Below are 24517 nucleotides of genomic sequence, written 5' to 3'. Positions count from 1 at the left end.
GTCTCCTTGTGTTTGTATATCTTTCTTGGGATTAGGAGATACATGTCACCCTTTTCCTTACCAATCCCCTTCACCCTCCCAGTGTACAAATCTTGAAAGACACAAAATATTAGGAAAAAATTCACTGAATGTTGCAACTCTTTTGTTAGCTTTGAGACTGACACTAAGTTGTATCTAAATTCAGGCACACACAATACATCATGTATGGTATCATCTCCTGTGAGATTATAGCTGCCTTGATAAGTAATAGGAACAAACTTACCATTGGGTAGGCCAACATTACCTATCCTATTTTTAGGTAGTCTCACCACATCAATCAACATGTTATGATCTGAATCCATATGATCAGTTGCTCCAGTATCTATGATCCAAGGGTCCCTACAATTCTCCAATAAATATGAATTTTTATTACCTTCCATATTAGTTGTGTGCTCCTCTGCCTTTTCTTTGTTCACCAGCTTCATTATCTAACCATATTGTTCCTCAATCAAGAAGTTTGACATTCCATGAGGCATTTCAACTTTTCCTTTGATCACTACACTTTCTTGACCATGACTGTTATTATTCATAGCTGCATTTGCTTTTATGTATTGTTGCTGCTGTTTTTTTCCTTTGTAACCAGGTGGATACCCATGTAATTTGTGACAAGTGTATTTGGTGTGACCTTTGAAATGGCAATACTCACAGTATAAGTCATTGAACTTCTTAAATTTCGTCTGGATTCCCCCTAGTACTCATGAATACTGTAGCATCACTCATCTCATTTGCCAAACTAATATGTGAATTAGACATACAGACTTTCCTATGATTCTCCTCATTTATCAGCATTGCAAAAGCACGACTAACTGAAGGTGATGGACATTGCAACAAAATTTGACTCCTCATTTTCCCATACGATTCATTTAATCTCATTAAGAATTGAAAAAGTTTATGTTGTTCTAAATGTTCAGTGAAATCTCTTGTTCCAGCAGTAACGGGAAGTGAGGGTATAAGAGAGCCATATTCATCCCACAATTACTTCAACCTAGAGTGATAAACAGAGATGCTAGAGATACCTTGAGAAACTGTAGCTATCTCTCGCCAAAGATTGTAGACTCTAGAACCATTGACCTTGTTGAATCGATCCTCAAGATCCAACCAAACCTCATAATCTATGTCAACACTGTTGCATTGACACGCTCCCAGTCCTCGCCCAGATATTTAGTGAACTGAGATTTCGTGCAACTTCCGTCGATAAACCCTAATTTTCTCTTCGCTCGCAATGCAATCACCATCGCCTTGCTCTAAACTGAATAACTTTCAATTCCTTTTAGCTGAACTGAGATGATTACATTGCTAGGATTGTGCGATGGCTACATAAATAACGAATGTTTAGGATTCTCAATATCTAAAGTCACCATAGTTGAATTCCTGAAAGCTCTGAGAAAAGAAATACTTAGACGAATAGAATTAGCTTCACAAAAGCTAACTTGAATCTATTCTGACCTCGATCGATTTACTCAAGCTCTAATACCACGATAAATTCCACCATTGAAGAGTGGAGAATTGAAGCTCAGATCAAATCAAAGGAAGAAAGAAGAAAAAGAAGGGTTTTGAAGTAATTAGATCTCAATTGCAGAGAATGAAAATGATTACAATGGCTAAAATCATCCTAACACACTATACACGTTAACATATACTCCACTAACTAACTAACTAATTAAATCTTCTACAGTATACAGTTGTCACCTAACTGACTTTGTCACCTTCTAAGCATTCAGCTTCACAACTGTCACCAGCTGTCATTCTAACCATCTCAACAAATGACATACATAAAGATTTAGTATAGATTTTTTAAAAAACATTATTTAATTACTATTAATATTCAAGAGATTCCTTTATAGGTTATCAATCTAAACTCTAGTTATATTTAGTTTGTTTTAAGTAATTCGGTGGCAGTGTCATTCGATTTTTTATTGTGGGGAAAGAGTAGGGGTGTTCATAAAAACTCAAAAAATCGAGCCAAACCGACTAAAAAATGGATACGTTTTTGGTTTGGTTTGGTTTTGGTTTTGAATTTTAAATACCGATCAAATTTAGTTTGGTTTTGGTTTTAATAAAAAATAACTGAAAAAATTGAACCAAATCGACTATAGAAGTAGCTATTTAAAATTTATTATTACATCTATATATATATATATATGTATATTTTTATATAAATTTTCTAAAAGTTTATGGTATATTAATCGTTTGCACTTTAGTATAGTTCTTTGCTATTATATTAATCTAGTTCTTTGCTATTATAGTAATCTAGTTCTTTGGCTTTGCATTTTAGTTTGATTTGTAGTTTTCTTTTGCTAAGAACAAAATCTATCTCATGTTAAAAATATCTATTTTTAATTGCGTCCTTAAATTAGTCATCACTATTGATTCAATTATCATCAACATGTCTTGGTAAGTGATAAAACTTTCAAAGAGCAATTTGTTTGATAGCATTACGTAGAAAATATAGTCTTCGGAATATGTATTTGGTAGCGTACGTATCATATTTAAGAAAAATCCAATAAATAACCGAAAAAATCAAAAAATCAACAAAAATCTATCCAAACCGAATCGATACATAAAAGGAAAAACAAAATTCAAAAAAATCGAAAAAAAAAACAATCCAAACCGACTTAATTGGTTTGCTTTGGTTCCAATATTAAAAAAGTCGATTTACTTGTTTTGAATTTTTTTAAAGAAAAAATCGATCCAAACCGAAGCATGAACACCCCTGGGCAAGAGTATTTTCAATTAATGTGATACATTTTAGTTTTCATTTGTCGAAAAAGTAAATTTTAAAAAATAATAATATTAGATTTCTCATTTTGTTATCAATGAATCATTTATTATCATATAAATATATCATAAATATTTATAAAATAAAAAATCTTTATTTTTTGTTAAATGAGACGAAGTGTGCATAGAATAGTACTACCGCGAGCACTACGCATATGGCATAATGGCAAGGACCAAACAATAGTTAACAGAAGAACATGTTTACTTTAGAAACCTCTCTTAAACCCTACACAACCGCTTATCAGTTCCAACTCCCCGTTCTTAGTTCTTCCCCTATTATCTCGTGCCTACAAAATCCTCCTCTCCATTAAGTGCACCTATTGCTCTGGTGAGATATTTCTCACAATCAATAATGAATATACTCAATCAATTGATCTTAATAATAGTTATTAATTCTTTTAAAAGCAATAAATAAAGAATCAAGGTGTGTTAATTATAATGGGGTTCTCTTATGGATGCTGAATGGTTATTGTATTTATCATTGGTGCTCATAAATCGATTCTTTATGCGAATATTAAAATGGGGTATTTCTATTTTTTCCAGTACAAGTGATATGTAGTATACATAAGCTATGCTTCTGAGAGCTTAGTGAATTGTGTATGATCATGAGTTATTAAAAACTTTGCATTCTTGATTCTTTTGTGACAGAAGTTTACTGCATTGATCTCTCATGGATTCAGATCCTTTGGCTTCAAATACAACCAAAGCACCTAGAAAGGTACATACTTTTCGATATGTTTGTGTGTTGTTTTATATATCTGATTGATTCTTATTATTGTTGTTTGAATACAATGTTTGTTTGATTTATGCAGGTGAGATTTGCACCCAAAGGACCTCCTCGTAGAGCACAAAAGACTGTTCTGCCTAAACCGTAATAATCAAAAACTTGAATCTGTTGGATGTATCTAGTTTTCTTATTCTTTACTGGGACTATAAATGGCTATTCTTATTGCTTCCAGAGAAAATGTTGAAGAGGAGGTTGATGCTGCTAAAGCAGAGGAATTGATGCAGCGGTTCAATGTATTTATACTTTTGCTGGTTTCAATTTATTAAAGAGTATAGCTTAATGATTTGGTTTGTGGTCTAACATAAAAGTGTTCTGCTTTTAATTGTAGGAAGTTTCTGCTAAAATTAAACCTAAAGCCGAAAAGAAAGGTACATCTTTTTACCTGATGATTTTTTGATCTTTTTGAAAAAACAACTTTTACATGTCAATAATCAGTAAGGGTGAATAAGAGTGGATCGAAGAAGGAAGTCGGTTCATTATTTAGAAAAATAAACTCTATCATATCCCTTTATTGTGTGTATGACATTTATGGTGTGACTCCAATCACCTAAATTTTAGATGGTAATATTCTGTAGATATTTGTAATAAGTTGAGTTTATAGTGTTGAAGTTTGGCAAATTTGTCCCACATCGGTGGGCTCTTGAATTTTGGGGGGATTTTCCCCCTATAAAAGAAGGCCTAATGTTTAGGATTTAAACACACCTCTCATTTGCCTTCTCATCTGTTTAAGGCATTTGTATCTTCTCTCTTTAGTATTATTTCACTTGTATTTTTGGAGTGGAATAAAATATTGGTTGTGTCCGAGGAGTAGGCAAAATTAGCCGAACCTCGTAAATTCTGGTGTTCCCTTTATTGTTGCTTTATTGTCTTAAAAATTATTTGGTGGCTGTCGTAATTTTTGGTATAGTAATTGTGACTTATTCACACTATATACATTTGGCTTCCGCAACAATTGGTATCAGAGCCAAGGTACTGTCTAAGTATGCTCTGTGGTTGCAGCATAGTCTGATCTTCCACATCAGAAAAGATTTATCTTGGTAACTGAGTCAAGGTTCTGTCTGAGTATGCTCTGTGGTTGCAGCTTAGTCTGATCTTCCACACCAGAAAGGAAATAATCTTAATTTGTGTCGTCAGCTATTAAATAATATTTGTGTCAAAGATGGGAGACAATAAACAAGAAGAATCTACATCAAGTGTCAACAATACGTCATCATTGGCATCTTCGCTTATGACAAGAATTGTGTCAAATGCGAAATTTGCGGTAGAAATTTTTGACGGGTCCGGACATTTTGGGATGTGGCAAGGCGAGCTTCTAGATGTCCTTTTTCAACAAGGGCTAGATCTGGCCATTGAAGAAAAGAAACCAGATGTTATTGGAGAAGAAGATTGGAAGATTCTCAACCGTGTTGCTTGCGGTACCATTCGATCCTACCTTGCTAGAGAGCAGAAATATCCATACACAAAGGAAACTTCTGCAAGTAAATTATGGAAAGCATTGGAGGATAAATTTTTGAAGAAAAACAGTCAAAATAAATTATACATGAAGAAGAGATTGTTTCACTTCACCTATGTTCCTGGTACCACGATGAATGAACATATCACCAGTTTCAATAAGTTGGTCACAGATTTGCAAAATATGGATACAACTTATGATGATGGTGACTTGGCCTTGATGTTGTTGGCGTCACTTCCTAATGAGTACGAGCACCTTGAAACTACTCTACTCCATGGAAATGACGAAGTTTCTCTCAGAGAAGTTTGTTCGGATTTGTACAGCTATGAACAAAGAAAGCGAGAAAAACAGAAGGGCGGAGAAGGAGAAGCACTATTTGTGAGGGGTCGTCCTCAAAGTCAAACGAGGACAAAGAAGGGAAGATCCAAGTCAAGATCCAGACCCAGCAAAGATGAATGTGCCTTTTGTCGAGAAAAAGGGCACTGGAAGAAAGACTGTCCAAAGTTGAAGAATAAGGCCAAACATAACAATGGAAAGGCCATTATGGATTCAAATGTAGCTGATTGTGATGATTCAGACTTCTCATTAGTTATAACAGAGTCATTAACATCATCAGACATATGGTTGATGGACTCGGCTTGTAGCCATCATATGTGTCCCAACAGGGATTGGTTTGTGGAATTTCAAGAAGGAGAATATGGAGTCATCCACACAGCGGATAACAGCCCTCTTACCTCATATGGCATTGGTTCAATACGATTAAGGAACCATGATGGAATGATCAGAACATTAACAGATGTTCGATATGTACCGGATTTGAAGAAGAATCTCATCTCTGTGATCAAAAGGGTTCAAAATCATTGCAGAAAATGGAGTGATGAGAGTATGCTCCGGTGCACTAGTGGTAATGAAGGCTAATCGGAAGAATAATAATATGTACCGCTATCGTGGCAGTACAGTTATTGGGACAGCGACAGTGACATCCAGTGACGACAAAGAGGCAGAAGCAACCAAGCTATGGCACATGCGCTTGGGACATGCTGGAGGAAAATCCTTGAAAACTCTATCAGATCAAGGATTGTTAAAAGGAGTAAAGGCTTGCAACTTGGAGTTTTGTGAGCATTGTGTCAAAGGGAAACAGACAAGGGTTAAATTTGGTACAACGATCCATAATACTAAAGGCATTTTGGATTATGTACACTCTGATGTTTGGGGTCCTTCCAAAACACCTTCATTGGGTGGGAAGCACTATTTCGTAACCTTTGTTGATGATTTTTCCCGAAGAGTATGGGTGTATACAATGAAGAGCAAAGATGAAGTGTTGGGAATTTTTCTCAAATGGAAGACGATGGTGGAGAATCAGACAGGCAGGAGGATCAAGTGTATTCGCACAGACAATGGAGGTGAATACAAAAATGATCATTTCAATAAGGTATGTGAAAATGATGGCATCGTCCGACACTTCACTGTTAGACATACACCACAACAGAATGGAGTGGCAGAACGTATGAACCGGACCTTGCTGGAGAAGGTACGGTGTATGTTGTCCAATGCTGGCTTGGGCAAAGAATTTTGGGCTGAGGCAATTACATATGCATGCCACCTCATTAATCGCTTACCATCTGCTGCTATTGATGGCAAGACACCATTTGAAAAATGGTATGGAAAACCTGCTGTAGATTATAACTCTTTGCACGTGTTTGGCTCAACTGCATATTATCATGTGACGGAGTCAAAATTAGATCCAAGGGCAAAGAAGGCTATTTTTATGGGAATTACTTCTGGAGTCAAAGGATATCGCTTATGGTGTCCTATGACAAAGAAAGTAATATTCAGCAGGGATGTTACCTTTGATGAATCTATGGTAAATAAGGTAACAGAAGATACCAAACAAAATAAAGGTGCTTCTAAGCAGGTGGAGTTTGAGGGAAAATTTATTTTTCCTACACAATAAGTAGAGGAGGAAACAAATGAAGATTACCCTCTGGAAGGAGAGCCAGTAGAGGAGATTCCAACTCAGGAACCTCAACAACAACTTGAATCAATAGCAACCAGCAGGCCAAAAAGAACAATAACGAAACCTGTTCGTCTCATAGAGACGGTTGCTTGTGCAACCTCAATTGTAGCTGATGATGTTCCTACCACTTATAAAGACGTTGTCCAAAGTTCAGAAGAAGATAAGTGGAGGATTGCCATGAATGATGAAATACAGTCCCTTCATCAGAATCATACATGGAGATTGGCCAATCTCCCGAAGGGAAAGAAAGCAATTGGGTGCAAATGGGTATTTGCAAAGAAGGAAGGATTTCCTAACCAAGTAAATGTTCGCTACAAAGCAAGATTGGTGGCCAAAGGATATGCTCAAAAGGAGGGAATTGATTACAATGAAGTGTTTTCTCCAGTTGTAAAACATTCCTCCATTAGAATTATGTTGGCTTTGGTAGCACAATTGGATTTGGAACTAGTTCAGATGGATGTAAAAACTGCGTTTTTACATGGAAACTTGGAGGAGGAAATCTACATGACTCAGCCAGAAGGATTCAAAGTTGCTGGAAAAGAAAATATGGTGTGCAAACTTGAAAAATCGTTGTACGGATTGAAACAATCTTCTAGACAATGGTACAAGCGATTTGACGAGTTTATGTTGCGGCAAGGGTACAAGAGAAGCAAATACGATCATTGTGTGTATTTGCACAAGCTTAAAGATGGTTCCTTTGTATATCTTCTCCTATATGTTGATGATATGTTGATAGCTTCCAAGAATTTGGAAGAAATTGATAAGTTGAAGATTCAACTGAAGAAGGAGTTCGAGATGAAGGATTTGGGTGAGGCAAAGAAAATTCTTGGCATGGAGATAATTAGAGATAGACGTTCAAAGAAACTCTGTTTATCTCAAAAGGAATATTTGAAGAGAGTACTTCAACGTTTTGGCATAGATGACAAGACTAAGCCAGTTAGTACTCCACTTGCTTCCCATTTTAAGCTAAGTACTACTATGTCGCCAATGGATGAAGCTGAACGAAAGTATATGTCAAAGGTACCATACGCAAATGCTGTTGGTAGCTTGATGTATGCAATGGTTTGCACAAGGCCTGACATTTCACAAGCTGTTGGAGTTATTAGCAGATATATGCACAATCCAGGGAAGGAGCATTGGCAAGCTGTGAAGTGGATTCTACGGTATATTCATAATACTGTAGATGCCGGGTTAGTTTTTGAGCAGGAAGACAATCAGTCTGTCGTTGGATATTGTGACTCAGATTTTGCGGGTGATCTGGACAAACGAAGATCAACTACTGGTTATGTGTTTACTTTTGCAAAGGCATCAGTTAGTTGGAAGTCTACTTTGCAGTCAACAGTTGCTTTGTCTACAACAGAGGCAGAGTACATGGCTATTACAGAGGCTGTGAAAGAGGCAATTTGGCTTCAAGGATTGCTAAAGGAGCTTGGTGTTGAACAAAAAGGTATCACAATTTTTTGTGATAGTCAAAGTGCTATTCAATTAGCGAAGAACCAAGTTTATTATGCTAGGACGAAGCACATTGATGTTCGGTATCATTTCGTACGAGAAATCATAGAAGAAGGTGGAGTCACGATGAAGAAAATTCATACTACAGAGAATCCTGCTGATATGCTGACAAAGGTGGTGACTGCGGTCAAGTTTCAACATTGTTTGGATTTGATCAACATTGTTGAAAACTGAAGATTAAAGATGAAGACACAATCAAAATTTGTTATTGAGAGAAAATTGAAGATGTGGAATTTTGCCAAGGTGGAGATTTGTTGAAGTTTGGCAAATTTGTCCCACATCGGTGGGCACTTGAATTTTGGGGGGATTTTCCCCCTATAAAAGAAGGCCTAATGTTTAGGATTTAAACACACCTCTCATTTGCCTTCTCATCTGTTTAAGGCATTTGTATCTTCTCTTTTTAGTATTATTTAACTTGTATTTTTGGAGTGGAATAAAATATTGGTTGTGTCCGAGGAGTAGGCAAAATTAGCCGAACCTCGTAAATTCTGGTGTTCCCTTTATTGTTGCTTTATTGTCTTAAAAATTATTTGGTGGCTGTCGTAATTTTTGGTATAGTAGTTGTGACTTATTCACACTATATACATTTGGCTTCCGCAACATATAGTCTATGGGATATATATATAAATACCATAATTGGATCTGGATCTAGAAATTTGATCTTAGGAATTGAATTTGGACTCCTCTCAGCATTAAAGGGCAGCCTGGTGCACTAAACTTCCCGCTATGCGCGAGTCCGGGGAAGGGCCGGACCTGCATTTCTGCAAGAGACTGTTTCCCCGGCTCGAACCCGTGACCTCCTGGTCACATGGCAGCAACTTTACCAGGTACGCCAAGGCTTCCTTTGAAAGATAAAAGCATTAAAAATCATAAAAAAATAATACTCAAGAATTCTTGAAAGCTGCTCAACCCCTTCTGAATTTTGCTCAAGTGTAGTTACTGGTGAAGTTTGCCATTTGACAGTTCCCCAATGCTGTTAACATGTCTATTATACTGAAAAACAAAGAAGTTATACAATCTAGCCCATGTCCAGCATTTTAACTCTTACAGCTTCTAACATTGGAAATTGACAATTCCTGCATTCAATACCTTTTCCACCCTCAGCATATGTTGATCAATTGTTTTACATTTCTAGTTCTTAATGCTTTTTGGAAATCTGTCATGAGTTTACTTCAAGATATATAGGACCTACTAATCTTGATATTCTTAGAATTTCTTCCTTGAATTTCTGTAGGACCTACTCAAGTTGCATTTGGTTATGGAGGTTCATCATCTGCATTGAAATCGTATGGCCCTCTCAAGGGTCATAAAAAGTTTGACAGCTCAATGTCCAACGGCAAGTGTTTTCTCTAACCATTTTACTTTCTGCTATATGGATATTTGCAGCTTGTTTGACGTCGTCTTGGTTTTACAGGTGGTACGGGCGTGCAGCGAGTGCAGAAAGAATACACTGAGCCATGGGTTGGTTTTAAAGATTAATGCACTTCGTATTCAGTGTTTTCCGCTGCAAACGTTCTTGTGCCTGATGTTTTCTTTCTCATTTTGTATCTCAGGATTATTATACCAACTATCCTACGACTCTTCCCTTGAGGAGGCCCTATTCGGGAAATCCAGGTAAAGTTCAGCCAATGCTATGAAAACCAAATTGCTATCTTTCAGGAAAGACAAAGAGCACACCCTATATCGAGACATGAAAAGCTTAATTAAGCAGCCGAACTCTTTCAGTTTGGGTTGTGGTTTGCTTATTTCAGATTCTTTAATATGATGATTTACCATTCACACGCACCTTTAACCATTATACATAATCAAAGTATTGATCTTATATTGCAGAACTTCTTGACGAGGAAGAATTTGGGGAAGCCTCGCGAAGCTCGAGTTACGATGAAAATACCATAAAACCAGCCATGGAGCTTGGTCTAATGGTTAGTTAATTGTTTGATGGTTTGGCTTCAGACTTATTATTAAGTAATTGCCACGAATATTTACATCAATAATTGTTAGGAGGAGAATCTCGAGGAAAAGATGTTCTTCATTCAATTACCAACGGCCATGCCAATGTTGAAGCAATCGATTAAAACAGAAGGCAGTGAGGCGAGCAGCTCAAGGCCTTCAAAGGCTAAGGCCTATAGTATAAACGAATTACCTAGGGGCTTCATGGGTAAAATGTTAGTGTACAAGAGTGGTGCGATTAAATTGAAGCTTGGTGATACCCTTTATGATGTAAGTTTGCTTCATTACTATATAACTAGAACTTGTTTCATATGAATTTCATTTTGTATCTTTGGAAGGAGCAACTAATTTACACTTAGCTAAACTAGCATATGCCTTAAAAATCATTTAACTGGAGAAGTGTATTCATCATGAGACAGATTTGTTAAAATAAGTATCTTCACGCTGATGGTAAATAACTTAAACGCACTGAAATACTGATCTGGAAATGCGCTGCAGGTTTCTCCAGGTATGGATTGTTCGTTTGCCCAGGATGTTGTCGCTGTTAATACAGAAGAGAAGCATTGTTCTAACATTGGGGAGCTTACTAAACGTATCATTATAACACCAGATGTTGACTCAATCTTGGATTCTATTTGATTTATTTGTGATGGTTTGCTTTCTTGTTATTATGCTTCAGTTATACATATAGCAATTGGTATTTCCTATTTGAAGTTAGAAGAGGTTAGTTTCTATCTCACATATGCATTTAGTTGAACATTTACCATAAATTAATGAAAATTCTTTATTTTTTACTTGAGACTAGTATCCATGTTTTAAAGCTTCTGTCACTCTTTGTATGTGATATTCAGGATCAGCTATTCTAGTGGTAAGCATGGTTAGACTTGTAACTAATCTAATCTAAACCCTGGACATGTGAATATGTCCATAGAGTTTTACTGGTTGGCAGCTCTTGTACAGAACATCTGAAAAGAAAGTTTTGCTGGATTAAAAATATCAATTAATAGAGGCTTATTTGGTATGCCCTTTTTATGTCAATAAAATTAACAAATGAAAAGAGTCATTTTTTCCATAGAAGACTTCATTATTCCCATAGCTCAGCGCTAACAATTTTAGAATGGCTTATTACTTCAGCCTTCATTATTCCCATAGCTCTGACGCGAACATTATATGTATATATGTGAAAACAAGTATAGAGAGGATTACACATATATTTAACCTGTGTTTTCAACCTAAAACTCATAGCGTTTATGCCCTGGATTTGGTGGGCACGAGCACAGATTTGGAATAGCAACACACACAGAGTTAAAGCCATAGCTACATGTAGGGGTGTTCATAAAAACCCGAACCAAATCGACCAAAAAAACCGATACTTTTTTATGTGGTTTGGTTTTGGTTTTGAATTTTAAAAACTGATCAAATTTGGTTTGGTTTTGGTTTTAATCAGAAAAAAACCGAAAAAATCGAACCAAACCGATTATAGGAGTAGCTATTTTAAATTTATTATTACACCTATATATATGTATATTTTTATACAAATTTCAAAAAAATTATGGTAAAATTTGCACTTTTAGTATAGTTTTTTACCTTTACATTCTAGTTTGATTGGTAGTTTTCTTTTTTTAAGTGTAAGAATCCATTTCGTGTTAAAAATAATATATTTTTAATTGAGTCCTTAAATTATTCATCACTATTTGATTCAACTATCATCAATATATCTTGGTAAATAATAGATTTCTCAAAGGGCAATTGATTTGATAGTGTTACGTTGAAAATGTGGTCGCCGGAATATGTGTTTGGTAGTGTATGTCTTATATTTAAGAAAAAACCGATAAATAACCGAAAAAATCGAAAAAACGACAAAACCCGATGTAAGCACGTAATTTTTGACCCGCACAATTTTTAAGTTAGTTTTAGCATTTTAAATATTTACTTGAGTTATTATCGATTTTTAATTTATTTTTTATTACCACTTTATTAGTTTAATTTTATTGTTTTAGTATTTAAAAATTAAAGAAAAATAACAAAAATAGTTTTATTTTAATATTAGTTAATTAAATTTTAATTAATATTTTAAGGATTTTTGAGTTTGTCTTTTTCAACAAGAAAAGACTTATTTTGTGGTGAGTTTCAGATTTCTTTGGCCCAATTCGAAATGGCCCACAAGATTTGAGCCTAATACCCTTTACACCCAAATTAAAACCTTTTAAAACCCCTAATTCCTTAGCTCAGAGCTTCAGTCATTTCCACACCAAAAACAAACACCCTAAGAACAACAGCGTTCCTCTCCCCTGACCATTCTCGTCGTCTTCCCTTTGCTCTGTTGCTGCTGCAACGGAGACAGATAAAAACAGAGAGAAAAAAAGGGAACAACTCTTCTTAAAAAGTTCAGAACTATATGTTAAAGGAGCATCTCTCTTCATTTTCAATTTTTGGTTTTTGATTTAAATTTCGAAATGATGGAATTCAAATGAGCGAAGGTGGATTCAGATTCACTGGTTGTCGTCGAGATTCGGAGTCGCCGTTTGAGATCTGGCCGGTCTCATTTGTACGCCTCAGACAGAGGTGATTCGAGTTTTGCCGGTTCGAGAAAATATGCAGCAATAAAGGTCCAATTCCTTCTTCCACGGTATTACTCCATTACTTGTTATGTATTCAAGCAGTAGTAAGTATAGAATTTGTCATTTTTGATATAAACTCCAATCTTTCTTTCTCTCTCTTCACGCAACTCAGCATTTCTTTTGCATTTTTGTTCCCCTTTTTTCTTGATTTGGTTTTGTTATTAATTTATTAACCGAAAAACCTTTTTGTTCGAATGTGGAATGTTTGGATTCTTAAATTGTATTGGGATTGAGTTTTTGTGCAATTACTGTTTCATAACACATGTGTGCAAATATGAGAACATTTTCATTTTCATGAATTAGAACAATGGTTATTATTATTATTATTATGTTTGTTTAACGGGTTCCTAAATTAGAACTATGCGTTCGCGCAACTTTGGGCAAACAATCTTAATAATAAAATGTTATTAATTGTGTACACATTCATGTGACACGAGTACGATTTAAAAATAAATGTTCGTAGAAAATGCTTTAGGCGCGAGTTAATCTATCATCGTAATTGTGTACATGTTCGCGTGACATAATTACGATTTTCAAAATAAATCGAGGTATGCGTTCGCGCAACTTCGGCCAAACATTCTTAATATTAACAAAGCGTGATTAATTGTGTACACGTATGCGTGACATGATTCTTGACGGGCCGAACAATCTAAGCTCTAGTTATATTTAGTTTGTTTTAAGTAATTCGGTGGCAGTGTCATTCGATTTTTTATTGTGGGGAAAGAGTAGGGGTGTTCATAAAAACTCAAAAAATCGAGCCAAACCGACTAAAAAATGGATACGTTTTTGGTTTGGTTTGGTTTTGGTTTTGAATTTTAAATACCGATCAAATTTAGTTTGGTTTTGGTTTTAATAAAAAATAACTGAAAAAATTGAACCAAATCGACTATAGAAGTAGCTATTTAAAATTTATTATTACATCTATATATATATATATATGTATATTTTTATATAAATTTTCTAAAAGTTTATGGTATATTAATCGTTTGCACTTTAGTATAGTTCTTTGCTATTATATTAATCTAGTTCTTTGCTATTATAGTAATCTAGTTCTTTGGCTTTGCATTTTAGTTTGATTTGTAGTTTTCTTTTGCTAAGAACAAGAATCTATGTCATGTTAAAAATATCTATTTTTAATTGCGTCCTTAAATTAGTTATCACTATTGATTCAATTATCATCAACATGTCTTGGTAAGTGATAAAACTTTCAAAGAGCAATTTGTTTGATAGCATTACGTAGAAAATATAGTCTTCGGAATATGTATTTGGTATCGTACGTATCATATTTAAGAAAAATCCAATAAATAACCGAAAAAAATCAAAAAATCAACAAAAATCTATCCAAACCGAATCGATACATAAAAGGAAAAACAAAATTCAAAAAAATCGAAAAAAAAAAACAATCCAAACCGACTTAATTGGTTTGCTTTGGTTCCAATATTAAAAAAGTCGATTTACTTGTTTTGAATTTTTTTAAAGAAAAAACCGATCCAAACCGAAGCATGAACACCCCTGGGCAAGAGTATTTTCAATTAATGTGATACATTTTAGTTTTCATTTGTCGAAAAAGTAAATTTTAAAAAATAATAATATTAGATTTCTCATTTTGTTATCAATGAATCATTTATTATCATATAAATATATCATAAATATTTATAAAATAAAAAATCTTTATTTTTTGTTAAATGAGACGAAGTGTGCATAGAATAGTACTACCGCGAGCACTACGCATATGGCATAATGGCAAGGACCAAACAATAGTTAACAGAAGAACATGTTTACTTTAGAAACCTCTCTTAAACCCTACACAGCCGCTTATCAGTTCCAACTCCCCCTTCTTAGTTCTTCCCCTATTATCTCGTGCCTACAAAATCCTCCTCTCCATTAAGTGCACCTATTGCTCTGGTGAGATATTTCTCACAATCAATAATGAATATACTCAATCAATTGATCTTAATAATAGTTATTAATTCTTTTAAAAGCAATAAATAAAGAATCAAGGTGTGTTAATTATAATGGGGTTCTCTTATGGATGCTGAATGGTTATTGTATTTATCATTGGTGCTCATAAATCGATTCTTTATGCGAATATTAAAATGGGGTATTTCTATTTTTTCCAGTACAAGTGATATGTAGTATACATAAGCTATGCTTCTGAGAGCTTAGTGAATTGTGTATGATCATGAGTTATTAAAAACTTTGCATTCTTGATTCTTTTGTGACAGAAGTTTACTGCATTGATCTCTCATGGATTCAGATCCTTTGGCTTCAAATACAACCAAAGCACCTAGAAAGGTACATACTTTTCGATATGTTTGTGTGTTGTTTTATATATCTGATTGATTCTTATTATTGTTGTTTGAATACAATGTTTGTTTGATTTATGCAGGTGAGATTTGCACCCAAAGGACCTCCTCGTAGAGCACAAAAGACTGTTCTGCCTAAACCGTAATAATCAAAAACTTGAATCTGTTGGATGTATCTAGTTTTCTTATTCTTTACCTGGGACTATAAATGGCTATTCTTATTGCTTCCAGAGAAAATGTTGAAGAGGAGGTTGATGCTGCTAAAGCAGAGGAATTGATGCAGCGGTTCAATGTATTTATACTTTTGCTGGTTTCAATTTATTAAAGAGTATAGCTTAATGATTTGGTTTGTGGTCTAACATAAAAGTGTTCTGCTTTTAATTGTAGGAAGTTTCTGCTAAAATTAAACCTAAAGCCGAAAAGAAAGGTACATCTTTTTACCTGATGATTTTTTGATCTTTTTGAAAAAACAACTTTTACATGTCAATAATCAGTAAGGGTGAATAAGAGTGGATCGAAGAAGGAAGTCGGTTCATTATTTAGAAAAATAAACTCTATCATATCCCTTTATTGTGTGTATGACATTTATGGTGTGACTCCAATCACCTAAATTTTAGATGGTAATATTCTGTAGATATTTGTAATAAGTTGAGTTTATAGTGTTGAAGTTTGGCAAATTTGTCCCACATCGGTGGGCTCTTGAATTTTGGGGGGATTTTCCCCCTATAAAAGAAGGCCTAATGTTTAGGATTTAAACACACCTCTCATTTGCCTTCTCATCTGTTTAAGGCATTTGTATCTTCTCTCTTTAGTATTATTTCACTTGTATTTTTGGAGTGGAATAAAATATTGGTTGTGTCCGAGGAGTAGGCAAAATTAGTCGAACCTCGTAAATTCTGGTGTTCCCTTTATTGTTGCTTTATTGTCTTATTTATTATTTGGTGGCTGTCATAATTTTTGGTATAGTAGTTGTGACTTATTCACACTATATACATTTGGCTTCCGCAACAATTGGTATCAGAGCCAAGGTACTGTCTAAGTATGCTCTGTGGTTGCAGCATAGTCTGATCTTCCACATCAGAAAAGATTTATCTTGGTAACTGAGTCAAGGTTCTGTCTGAGTATGCTCTGTGGTTGCAGCTTAGTCTGATCTTCCACACCAGAAAGGAAATAATCTTGATTTGTGTCGTCAGCTATTAAATAATATTTGTGTCAAAGATGGGAGACAATAAACAAGAAGAATCTACATCAAGTGTCAACAATACGTCATCATTGGCATCTTCGCTTATGACAAGAATTGTGTCAAATGCGAAATTTGCGGTAGAAATTTTTGACGGGTCCGGACATTTTGGGATGTGGCAAGGCGAGCTTCTAGATGTCCTTTTTCAACAAGGGCTAGATCTGGCCATTGAAGAAAAGAAACCAGATGTTATTGGAGAAGAAGATTGGAAGATTCTCAACCGTGTTGCTTGCGGTACCATTCGATCCTACCTTGCTAGAGAGCAGAAATATCCATACACAAAGGAAACTTCTGCAAGTAGATTATGGAAAGCACTGGAGGATAATTTTTTGAAGAAAAACAGTCAAAATAAATTGTACATGAAGAAGAGATTGTTTCACTTCACCTATGTTCCTGGTACCACGATGAATGAACATATCACCAGTTTCAATAAGTTGGTCACAGATTTGCAAAATATGGATACAACTTATGATGATGGTGACTTGGCCTTGATGTTGTTGGCGTCACTTCCTGATGAGTACGAGCACCTTGAAACTACTCTACTCCATGGAAATGACGAAGTTTCTCTCAGAGAAGTTTGTTCGGCTTTGTACAACTATGAACAAAGAAAGCGAGAAAAACAGAAGGGCGGAGAAGGAGAAGCACTATTTGTGAGGGGTCGTCCTCAAAGTCAAACGAGGACAAAGAAGGGAAGATCCAAGTCAAGATCCAGACCCAGCAAAGATGAATGTGCCTTTTGTCGAGAAAAAGGGCACTGGAAGAAAGACTGTCCAAAGTTGAAGAATAAGGCCAAACATAACAATGGAAAGGCCATTATGGATTCAAATGTAGCTGATTGTGATGATTCAGACTTCTCATTAGTTACAACAGAGTCATTAACATCATCAGACATATGGTTGATGGACTCGGCTTGTAGCCATCATATGTGTCCCAACAGGGATTGGTTTGTGGAATTTCAAGAAGGAGAATATGGAGTCATCCACACAGCGGATAACAACCCTCTTACCTCATATGGCATTGGTTCAATACGATTAAGGAACCATGATGGAATGATCAGAACATTAACAGATGTTCGTTATGTACCGGATTTGAAGAAGAATCTCATCTCTGTGATCAAAAGGGTTCAAAATCATTGCAGAAAATGGAGTGATGAGAGTATGCTCCGGTGCACTAGTGGTAATGAAGGCTAATCGGAAGAATAATAATATGTACCGCTATCGTGGCAGTACAGTTGTTGGGACAGCGACAGTGACATCCAGTGACGACAAAGAGGCAGAAGCAACCAAGCTATGGCACATGCGCTTGGGACATGCTGGAGGAAAATCCTTGAAAACTCTATCAGATCAAGGATTGTTAAAAGGAGTAAAGGCTTGCAACTTGGAGTTTTGTGAGCATTGTGTCAAAGGGAAACAGACAAGGGTTAAATTTGGTACAGCGATCCATAATACTAAAGGCATTTTGGATTATGTACACTCTGATGTTTGGGGTCCTTCCAAAACACCTTCATTGGGTGGGAAGCACTATTTTGTAACCTTTGTTGATGATTTTTCCCGAAGAGTATGGGTGTATACAATGAAGAGCAAAGATGAAGTGTTGGGAATTTTTCTCAAATGGAAGACGATGGTGGAGAATCAGACAGGCAGGAGGATCAAGTGTATTCGCACAGACAATGGAGGTGAATACAAAAATGATCATTTCAATAAGGTATGTGAAAATGATGGCATCGTCCGACACTTCACTGTTAGACATACACCACAACAGAATGGAGTGGCAGAACGTATGAACCGGACCTTGCTGGAGAAGGTACGGTGTATGTTGTCCAATGCTGGCTTGGGCAAAGAATTTTGGGCTGAGGCAATTACATATGCATGCCACCTCATTAATCGCTTACCATCTGCTGCTATTGATGGCAAGACACCATTTGAAAAATGGTATGGAAAACCTGCTGTAGATTATAACTCTTTGCACGTGTTTGGCTCAACTGCATATTATCATGTGACGGAGTCAAAATTAGATCCAAGGGCAAAGAAGGCTATTTTTATGGGAATTACTTCTGGAGTCAAAGGATATCGCTTATGGTGTCCTATGACAAAGAAAGTAATATTCAGCAGGGATGTTACCTTTGATGAATCTATGGTAAATAAGGTAACAGAAGATACCAAACAAAATAAAGGTGCTTCTAAGCAGGTGGAGTTTGAGGGAAAATTTATTTTTCCTACACAAGAAGCAGAGGAGGAAACAAATGAAGATTACCCTCTGGAAGGAGAGCCAGTAGAGGAGATTCCAACTCAGGAACCTCAACAACAACTTGAATCAATAGCAACCAGCAGGCCAAAAAGAACAATAACGAAACATGTTCGTCTCATAGAGACGGTTGCTTGTGCAACCTCAATTGTAGCTGATAATGTTCCTACCACTTATAAAGACGTTGTCCAAAGTTCAGAAGAAGATAAGTGGAGGATTGCCATGAATGATGAAATACAGTCCCTTCATCAGAATCATACATGGAGATTGGCCAATCTCCCGAAGGGAAAGAAAGCAATTGGGTGCAAATGGGTATTTGCAAAGAAGGAAGGATTTCCTAACCAAGTAAATGTTCGCTACAAAGCAAGATTGGTGGCCAAAGGATATGCTCAAAAGGAGGGAATTGATTACAATGAAGTGTTTTCTCCAGTTGTAAAACATTCCTCCATTAGAATTATGTTGGCTTTGGTAGCACAATTGGATTTGGAATTAGTTCAGATGGATGTGTTTTTACATGGAAACTTGGAGGAGGAAATCTACATGACTCAGCCAGAAGGATTCAAAGTTGCTGGAAAAAAAAATATGGTGTGCAAACTTGAAAAATCGTTGTACGGATTGAAACAATCTTCTAGACAATGGTACAAGCGATTTGACGAGTTTATGTTGCGGCAAGGGTACAAGAGAAGCAAATACGATCATTGTGTGTATTTGCACAAGCTTAAAGATGGTTCTTTTGTATATCTTCTCCTATATGTTGATGATATGTTGATAGCTTCCAAGAATTTGGAAGAAATTGATAAGTTGAAGATTCAACTGAAGAAGGAGTTCGAGATGAAGGATTTGGGTGAGGCAAAGAAAATTCTTGGCATGGAGATAATTAGAGATAGACGTTCAAAGAAACTCTGTTTATCTCAAAAGGAATATTTGAAGAGAGTACTTCAACGTTTTGGCATAGATGACAAGACTAAGCCAGTTAGTACTCCACTTGCTTCCCTTTTTAAGCTAAGTACTACTATGTCGCCAATGGATGAAGCTGAACGAGAGTATATGTCAAAGGTACCATACGCAAATGCTGTTGGTAGCTTGATGTATGCAATGGTTTGCACAAGGCCTGACATTTCACAAGCTGTTGGAGTTATTAGCAGATATATGCACAATCCAGGGAAGGAGCATTGGCAAGCTGTGAAGTGGATTCTACGGTATATTCATAATACTGTAGATGCCGGGTTAGTTTTTGAGCAGGAAGACAATCAGTCTGTCGTTGGATATTGTGACTCAGATTTTGCGGGTGATCTGGACAAACGAAGATCAACTACTGGTTATGTGTTTACTTTTGCAAAGGCATCAGTTAGTTGGAAGTCTACTTTGCAGTCAACAGTTGCTTTGTCTACAACAGAGGCAGAGTACATGGCTATTACAGAGGCTGTGAAAGAGGCAATTTGGCTTCAAGGATTGCTAAAGGAGCTTGGTGTTGAACAAAAAGGTATCACAATTTTTTGTGATAGTCAAAGTGCTATTCAATTAGCGAAGAACCAAGTGTATCATGCAAGGACGAAGCACATTGATGTTCGGTATCATTTCGTACGAGAAATCATAGAAGAAGGTGGAGTCACGATGAAGAAAATTCATACTACAGAGAAGCCTGCTGATATGCTGACAAAGGTGGTGACTGCGGCCAAGTTTCAACATTGTTTGGATTTGATCAACATTGTTGAAAACTGAAGATTAAAGATGAAGACACAATCAAAATTTGTTATTGAGAGAAAATTGAAGATGTGGAATTTTGCCAAGGTGGAGATTTGTTGAAGTTTGGCAAATTTGTCCCACATCGGTGGGCTCTTGAATTTTGGGGGGATTTTCCCCCTATAAAAGAAGGCCTAATGTTTAGGATTTAAACACACCTCTCATTTGCCTTCTCATCTGTTTAAGGCATTTGTATATTCTCTTTTTAGTATTATTTCACTTGTATTTTTGGAGTGGAATAAAATATTGGTTGTGTCCGAGGAGTAGGCAAAATTAGCCGAACCTCGTAAATTCTGGTGTTCCCTTTATTGTTGCTTTATTGTCTTAAAAATTATTTGGTGGCTGTCGTAATTTTTGGTATAGTAGTTGTGACTTATTCACACTATATACATTTGGCTTCCGCAACATATAGTCTATGGGATATATATATAAATACCATAATTGGATCTGGATCTAGAAATTTGATCTTAGGAATTGAATTTGGACTCCTCTCAGCATTAAAGGGCAGCCTGGTGCACTAAACTTCCCGCTATGCGCGAGTCCGGGGAAGGGCCGGACCTGCATTTCTGCAAGAGACTGTTTCCCCGGCTCGAACCCGTGACCTCCTGGTCACATGGCAGCAACTTTACCAGGTACGCCAAGGCTTCCCTTTGAAAGATAAAAGCATTAAAAATCATAAAAAAATAATACTCAAGAATTCTTGAAAGCTGCTCAACCCCTTCTGAATTTTGCTCAAGTGTAGTTACTGGTGAAGTTTGCCATTTGACAGTTCCCCAATGCTGTTAACATGTCTATTATACTGAAAAACAAAGAAGTTATACAATCTAGCCCATGTCCAGCATTTTAACTCTTACAGCTTCTAACATTGGAAATTGACAATTCCTGCATTCAATACCTTTTCCACCCTCAGCGTATGTTGATCAATTGTTTTACATTTCTAGTTCTTAATGCTTTTTGGAAATCTGTCATGAGTTTACTTCAAGATATATAGGACCTACTAATCTTGATATTCTTAGAATTTCTTCCTTGAATTTCTGTAGGACCTACTCAAGTTGCATTTGGTTATGGAGGTTCATCATCTGCATTGAAATCTTATGGCCCTCTCAAGGGTCATAAAAAGTTTGACAGCTCAATGTCCAACGGCAAGTGTTTTCTCTAACCATTTTACTTTCTGCTATATGGATATTTGCAGCTTGTTTGACGTCGTCTTGGTTTTACAGGTGGTACGGGCGTGCAGCGAGTGCAGAAAGAATACACTGAGCCATGGGTTGGTTTTAAAGATTAATGCACTTCGTATTCAGTGTTTTCCGCTGCAAACGTTCTTGTGCCTGATGTTTTCTTTCTCATTTTGTATCTCAGGATTATTATACCAACTATCCTACGACTCTTCCCTTGAGGAGGCCCTATTCGGGAAATCCAGGTAAAGTTCAGCCAATGCTATGAAAACCAAATTGCTATCTTTCAGGAAAGACAAAGAGCACACCCTATATCGAGACATGAAAAGCTTAATTAAGCAGCCGAACTCTTTCAGTTTGGGTTGTGGTTTGCTTATTTCAGATTCTTTAATATGATGATTTACCATTCACACGCACCTTTAACCATTATACATAATCAAAGTATTGATCTTATATTGCAGAACTTCTTGACGAGGAAGAATTTGGGGAAGCCTCGCGAAGCTCGAGTTACGATGAAAATACCATAAAACCAGCCATGGAGCTTGGTCTAATGGTTAGTTAATTGTTTGATGGTTTGGCTTCAGACTTATTATTAAGTAATTGCCACGAATACTTACATCAATAATTGTTAGGAGGAGAATCTCGAGGAAAAGATGTTCTTCATTCAATTACCAACGGCCATGCCAATGTTGAAGCAATCGATTAAAACAGAAGGCAGTGAGGCGAGCAGCTCAAGGCCTTCAAAGGCTAAGGCCTATAGTATAAACGAATTACCTAGGGGCTTCATGGGTAAAATGTTAGTGTACAAGAGTGGTGCGATTAAATTGAAGCTTGGTGATACCCTTTATGATGTAAGTTTGCTTCATTACTATATAACTAGAACTTGTTTCATATGAATTTCATTTTGTATCTTTGGAAGGAGCAACTAATTTACACTTAGCTAAACTAGCATATGCCTTAAAAATCATTTAACTGGAGAAGTGTATTCATCATGAGACAGATTTGTTAAAATAAGTATCTTCACGCTGATGGTAAATAACTTAAACGCACTGAAATACTGATCTGGAAATGCGCTGCAGGTTTCTCCAGGTATGGATTGTTCGTTTGCCCAGGATGTTGTCGCTGTTAATACAGAAGAGAAGCATTGTTCTAACATTGGGGAGCTTACTAAACGTATCATTATAACACCAGATGTTGACTCAATCTTGGATTCTATTTGATTTATTTGTGATGGTTTGCTTTCTTGTTATTATGCTTCAGTTATACATATAGCAATTGGTATTTCCTATTTGAAGTTAGAAGAGGTTAGTTTCTATCTCACATATGCATTTAGTTGAACATTTACCATAAATTAATGAAAATTCTTTATTTTTTACTTGAGACTAGTATCCATGTTTTAAAGCTTCTGTCACTCTTTGTATGTGATATTCAGGATCAGCTATTCTAGTGGTAAGCATGGTTAGACTTGTAACTAATCTAATCTAAACCCTGGACATGTGAATATGTCCATAGAGTTTTACTGGTTGGCAGCTCTTGTACAGAACATCTGAAAAGAAAGTTTTGCTGGATTAAAAATATCAATTAATAGAGGCTTATTTGGTATGCCCTTTTTATGTCAATAAAATTAACAAATGAAAAGAGTCATTTTTTCCATAGAAGACTTCATTATTCCCATAGCTCAGCGCTAACAATTTTAGAATGGCTTATTACTTCAGCCTTCATTATTCCCATAGCTCTGACGCGAACATTATATGTATATATGTGAAAACAAGTATAGAGAGGATTACACATATATTTAACCTGTGTTTTCAACCTAAAACTCATAGCGTTTATGCCCTGGATTTGGTGGGCACGAGCACAGATTTGGAATAGCAACACACACAGAGTTAAAGCCATAGCTACATGTAGGGGTGTTCATAAAAACCCGAACCAAATCGACCAAAAAAACCGATACTTTTTTATGTGGTTTGGTTTTGGTTTTGAATTCTAAAAACTGATCAAATTTGGTTTGGTTTTGGTTTTAATCAGAAAAAAACCGAAAAAATCGAACCAAACCGATTATAGGAGTAGCTATTTTAAATTTATTATTACACCTATATATATGTATATTTTTATACAAAGTTTCAAAAAAATTATGGTAAAATTTGCACTTTTAGTATAGTTTTTTACCTTTACATTCTAGTTTGATTGGTAGTTTTCTTTTGTTAAGTGTAAGAATCCATTTCGTGTTAAAAATAATATATTTTTAATTGAGTCCTTAAATTATTCATCACTATTTGATTCAACTATCATCAATATATCTTGGTAAATAATAGATTTCTCAAAGGGCAATTGATTTGATAGTGTTACGTTAAAAATGTGGTCGCCGGAATATGTGTTTGGTAGTGTATGTCTTATATTTAAGAAAAAACCGATAAATAACCGAAAAAATCGAAAAAACGACAAAACCCGATGTAAGCACGTAATTTTTGACCCGCACAATTTTTAAGTTAGTTTTAGCATTTTAAATATTTACTTGAGTTATTATCGATTTTTAATTTATTTTTTATTACCACTTTATTAGTTTAATTTTATTGTTTTAGTATTTAAAAATTAAAGAAAAATAACAAAAATAGTTTTATTTTAATATTAGTTAATTAAATTTTAATTAAT

The 24517-nt window shown here is 35.7% G+C and overlaps 2 protein-coding genes across 5 annotated transcripts; both read left to right on the top strand.

Annotated features, from left to right (window-relative positions):
- Positions 1-3407: 3407 nt before the first annotated feature.
- Positions 3408-11335, top strand: LOC107773198 (uncharacterized). The gene is made up of 10 exons (XM_075225435.1): positions 3408-3535; positions 3630-3688; positions 3777-3837; positions 3933-3972; positions 9821-9922; positions 10001-10047; positions 10140-10200; positions 10417-10508; positions 10588-10806; positions 11035-11335. Exons 1-10 carry the CDS (start codon positions 3488-3490, stop codon positions 11173-11175), a joined length of 870 nt encoding a protein of 289 aa, XP_075081536.1. The 5' UTR covers positions 3408-3487; the 3' UTR covers positions 11176-11335.
- Positions 11336-12773: 1438 nt separating this feature from the next.
- Positions 12774-23240, top strand: LOC142166352 (uncharacterized). 4 transcript variants are annotated; one of them, XM_075225431.1, is made up of 11 exons: positions 12774-13145; positions 15383-15452; positions 15547-15605; positions 15695-15755; positions 15851-15890; positions 21731-21832; positions 21911-21957; positions 22050-22110; positions 22327-22418; positions 22498-22716; positions 22945-23240. In XM_075225431.1, the coding sequence occupies exons 2-11, from the start codon at positions 15405-15407 to the stop codon at positions 23083-23085; spliced, it is 870 nt and encodes a 289-aa protein (XP_075081532.1). In that variant the 5' UTR covers positions 12774-13145; positions 15383-15404; the 3' UTR covers positions 23086-23240. The 4 variants fall into 4 exon arrangements, with proteins under 4 accessions (XP_075081532.1, XP_075081534.1, XP_075081533.1 ...); XM_075225433.1 differs by having other exon boundaries at positions 12775-13165; positions 15386-15452; XM_075225432.1 differs by having other exon boundaries at positions 12775-13165.
- The last annotated feature ends 1277 nt before the right edge of the window (positions 23241-24517 follow it).

This window comes from Nicotiana tabacum, chromosome 11 (genome assembly GCF_000715075.1).
Source record: "Nicotiana tabacum cultivar K326 chromosome 11, ASM71507v2, whole genome shotgun sequence".
Classification (NCBI taxonomy): domain Eukaryota; kingdom Viridiplantae; phylum Streptophyta; class Magnoliopsida; order Solanales; family Solanaceae; genus Nicotiana; species Nicotiana tabacum.
Note: the sequence above shows the minus strand (reverse complement) of the source record. Positions and strands in the feature narration are given on the sequence as shown.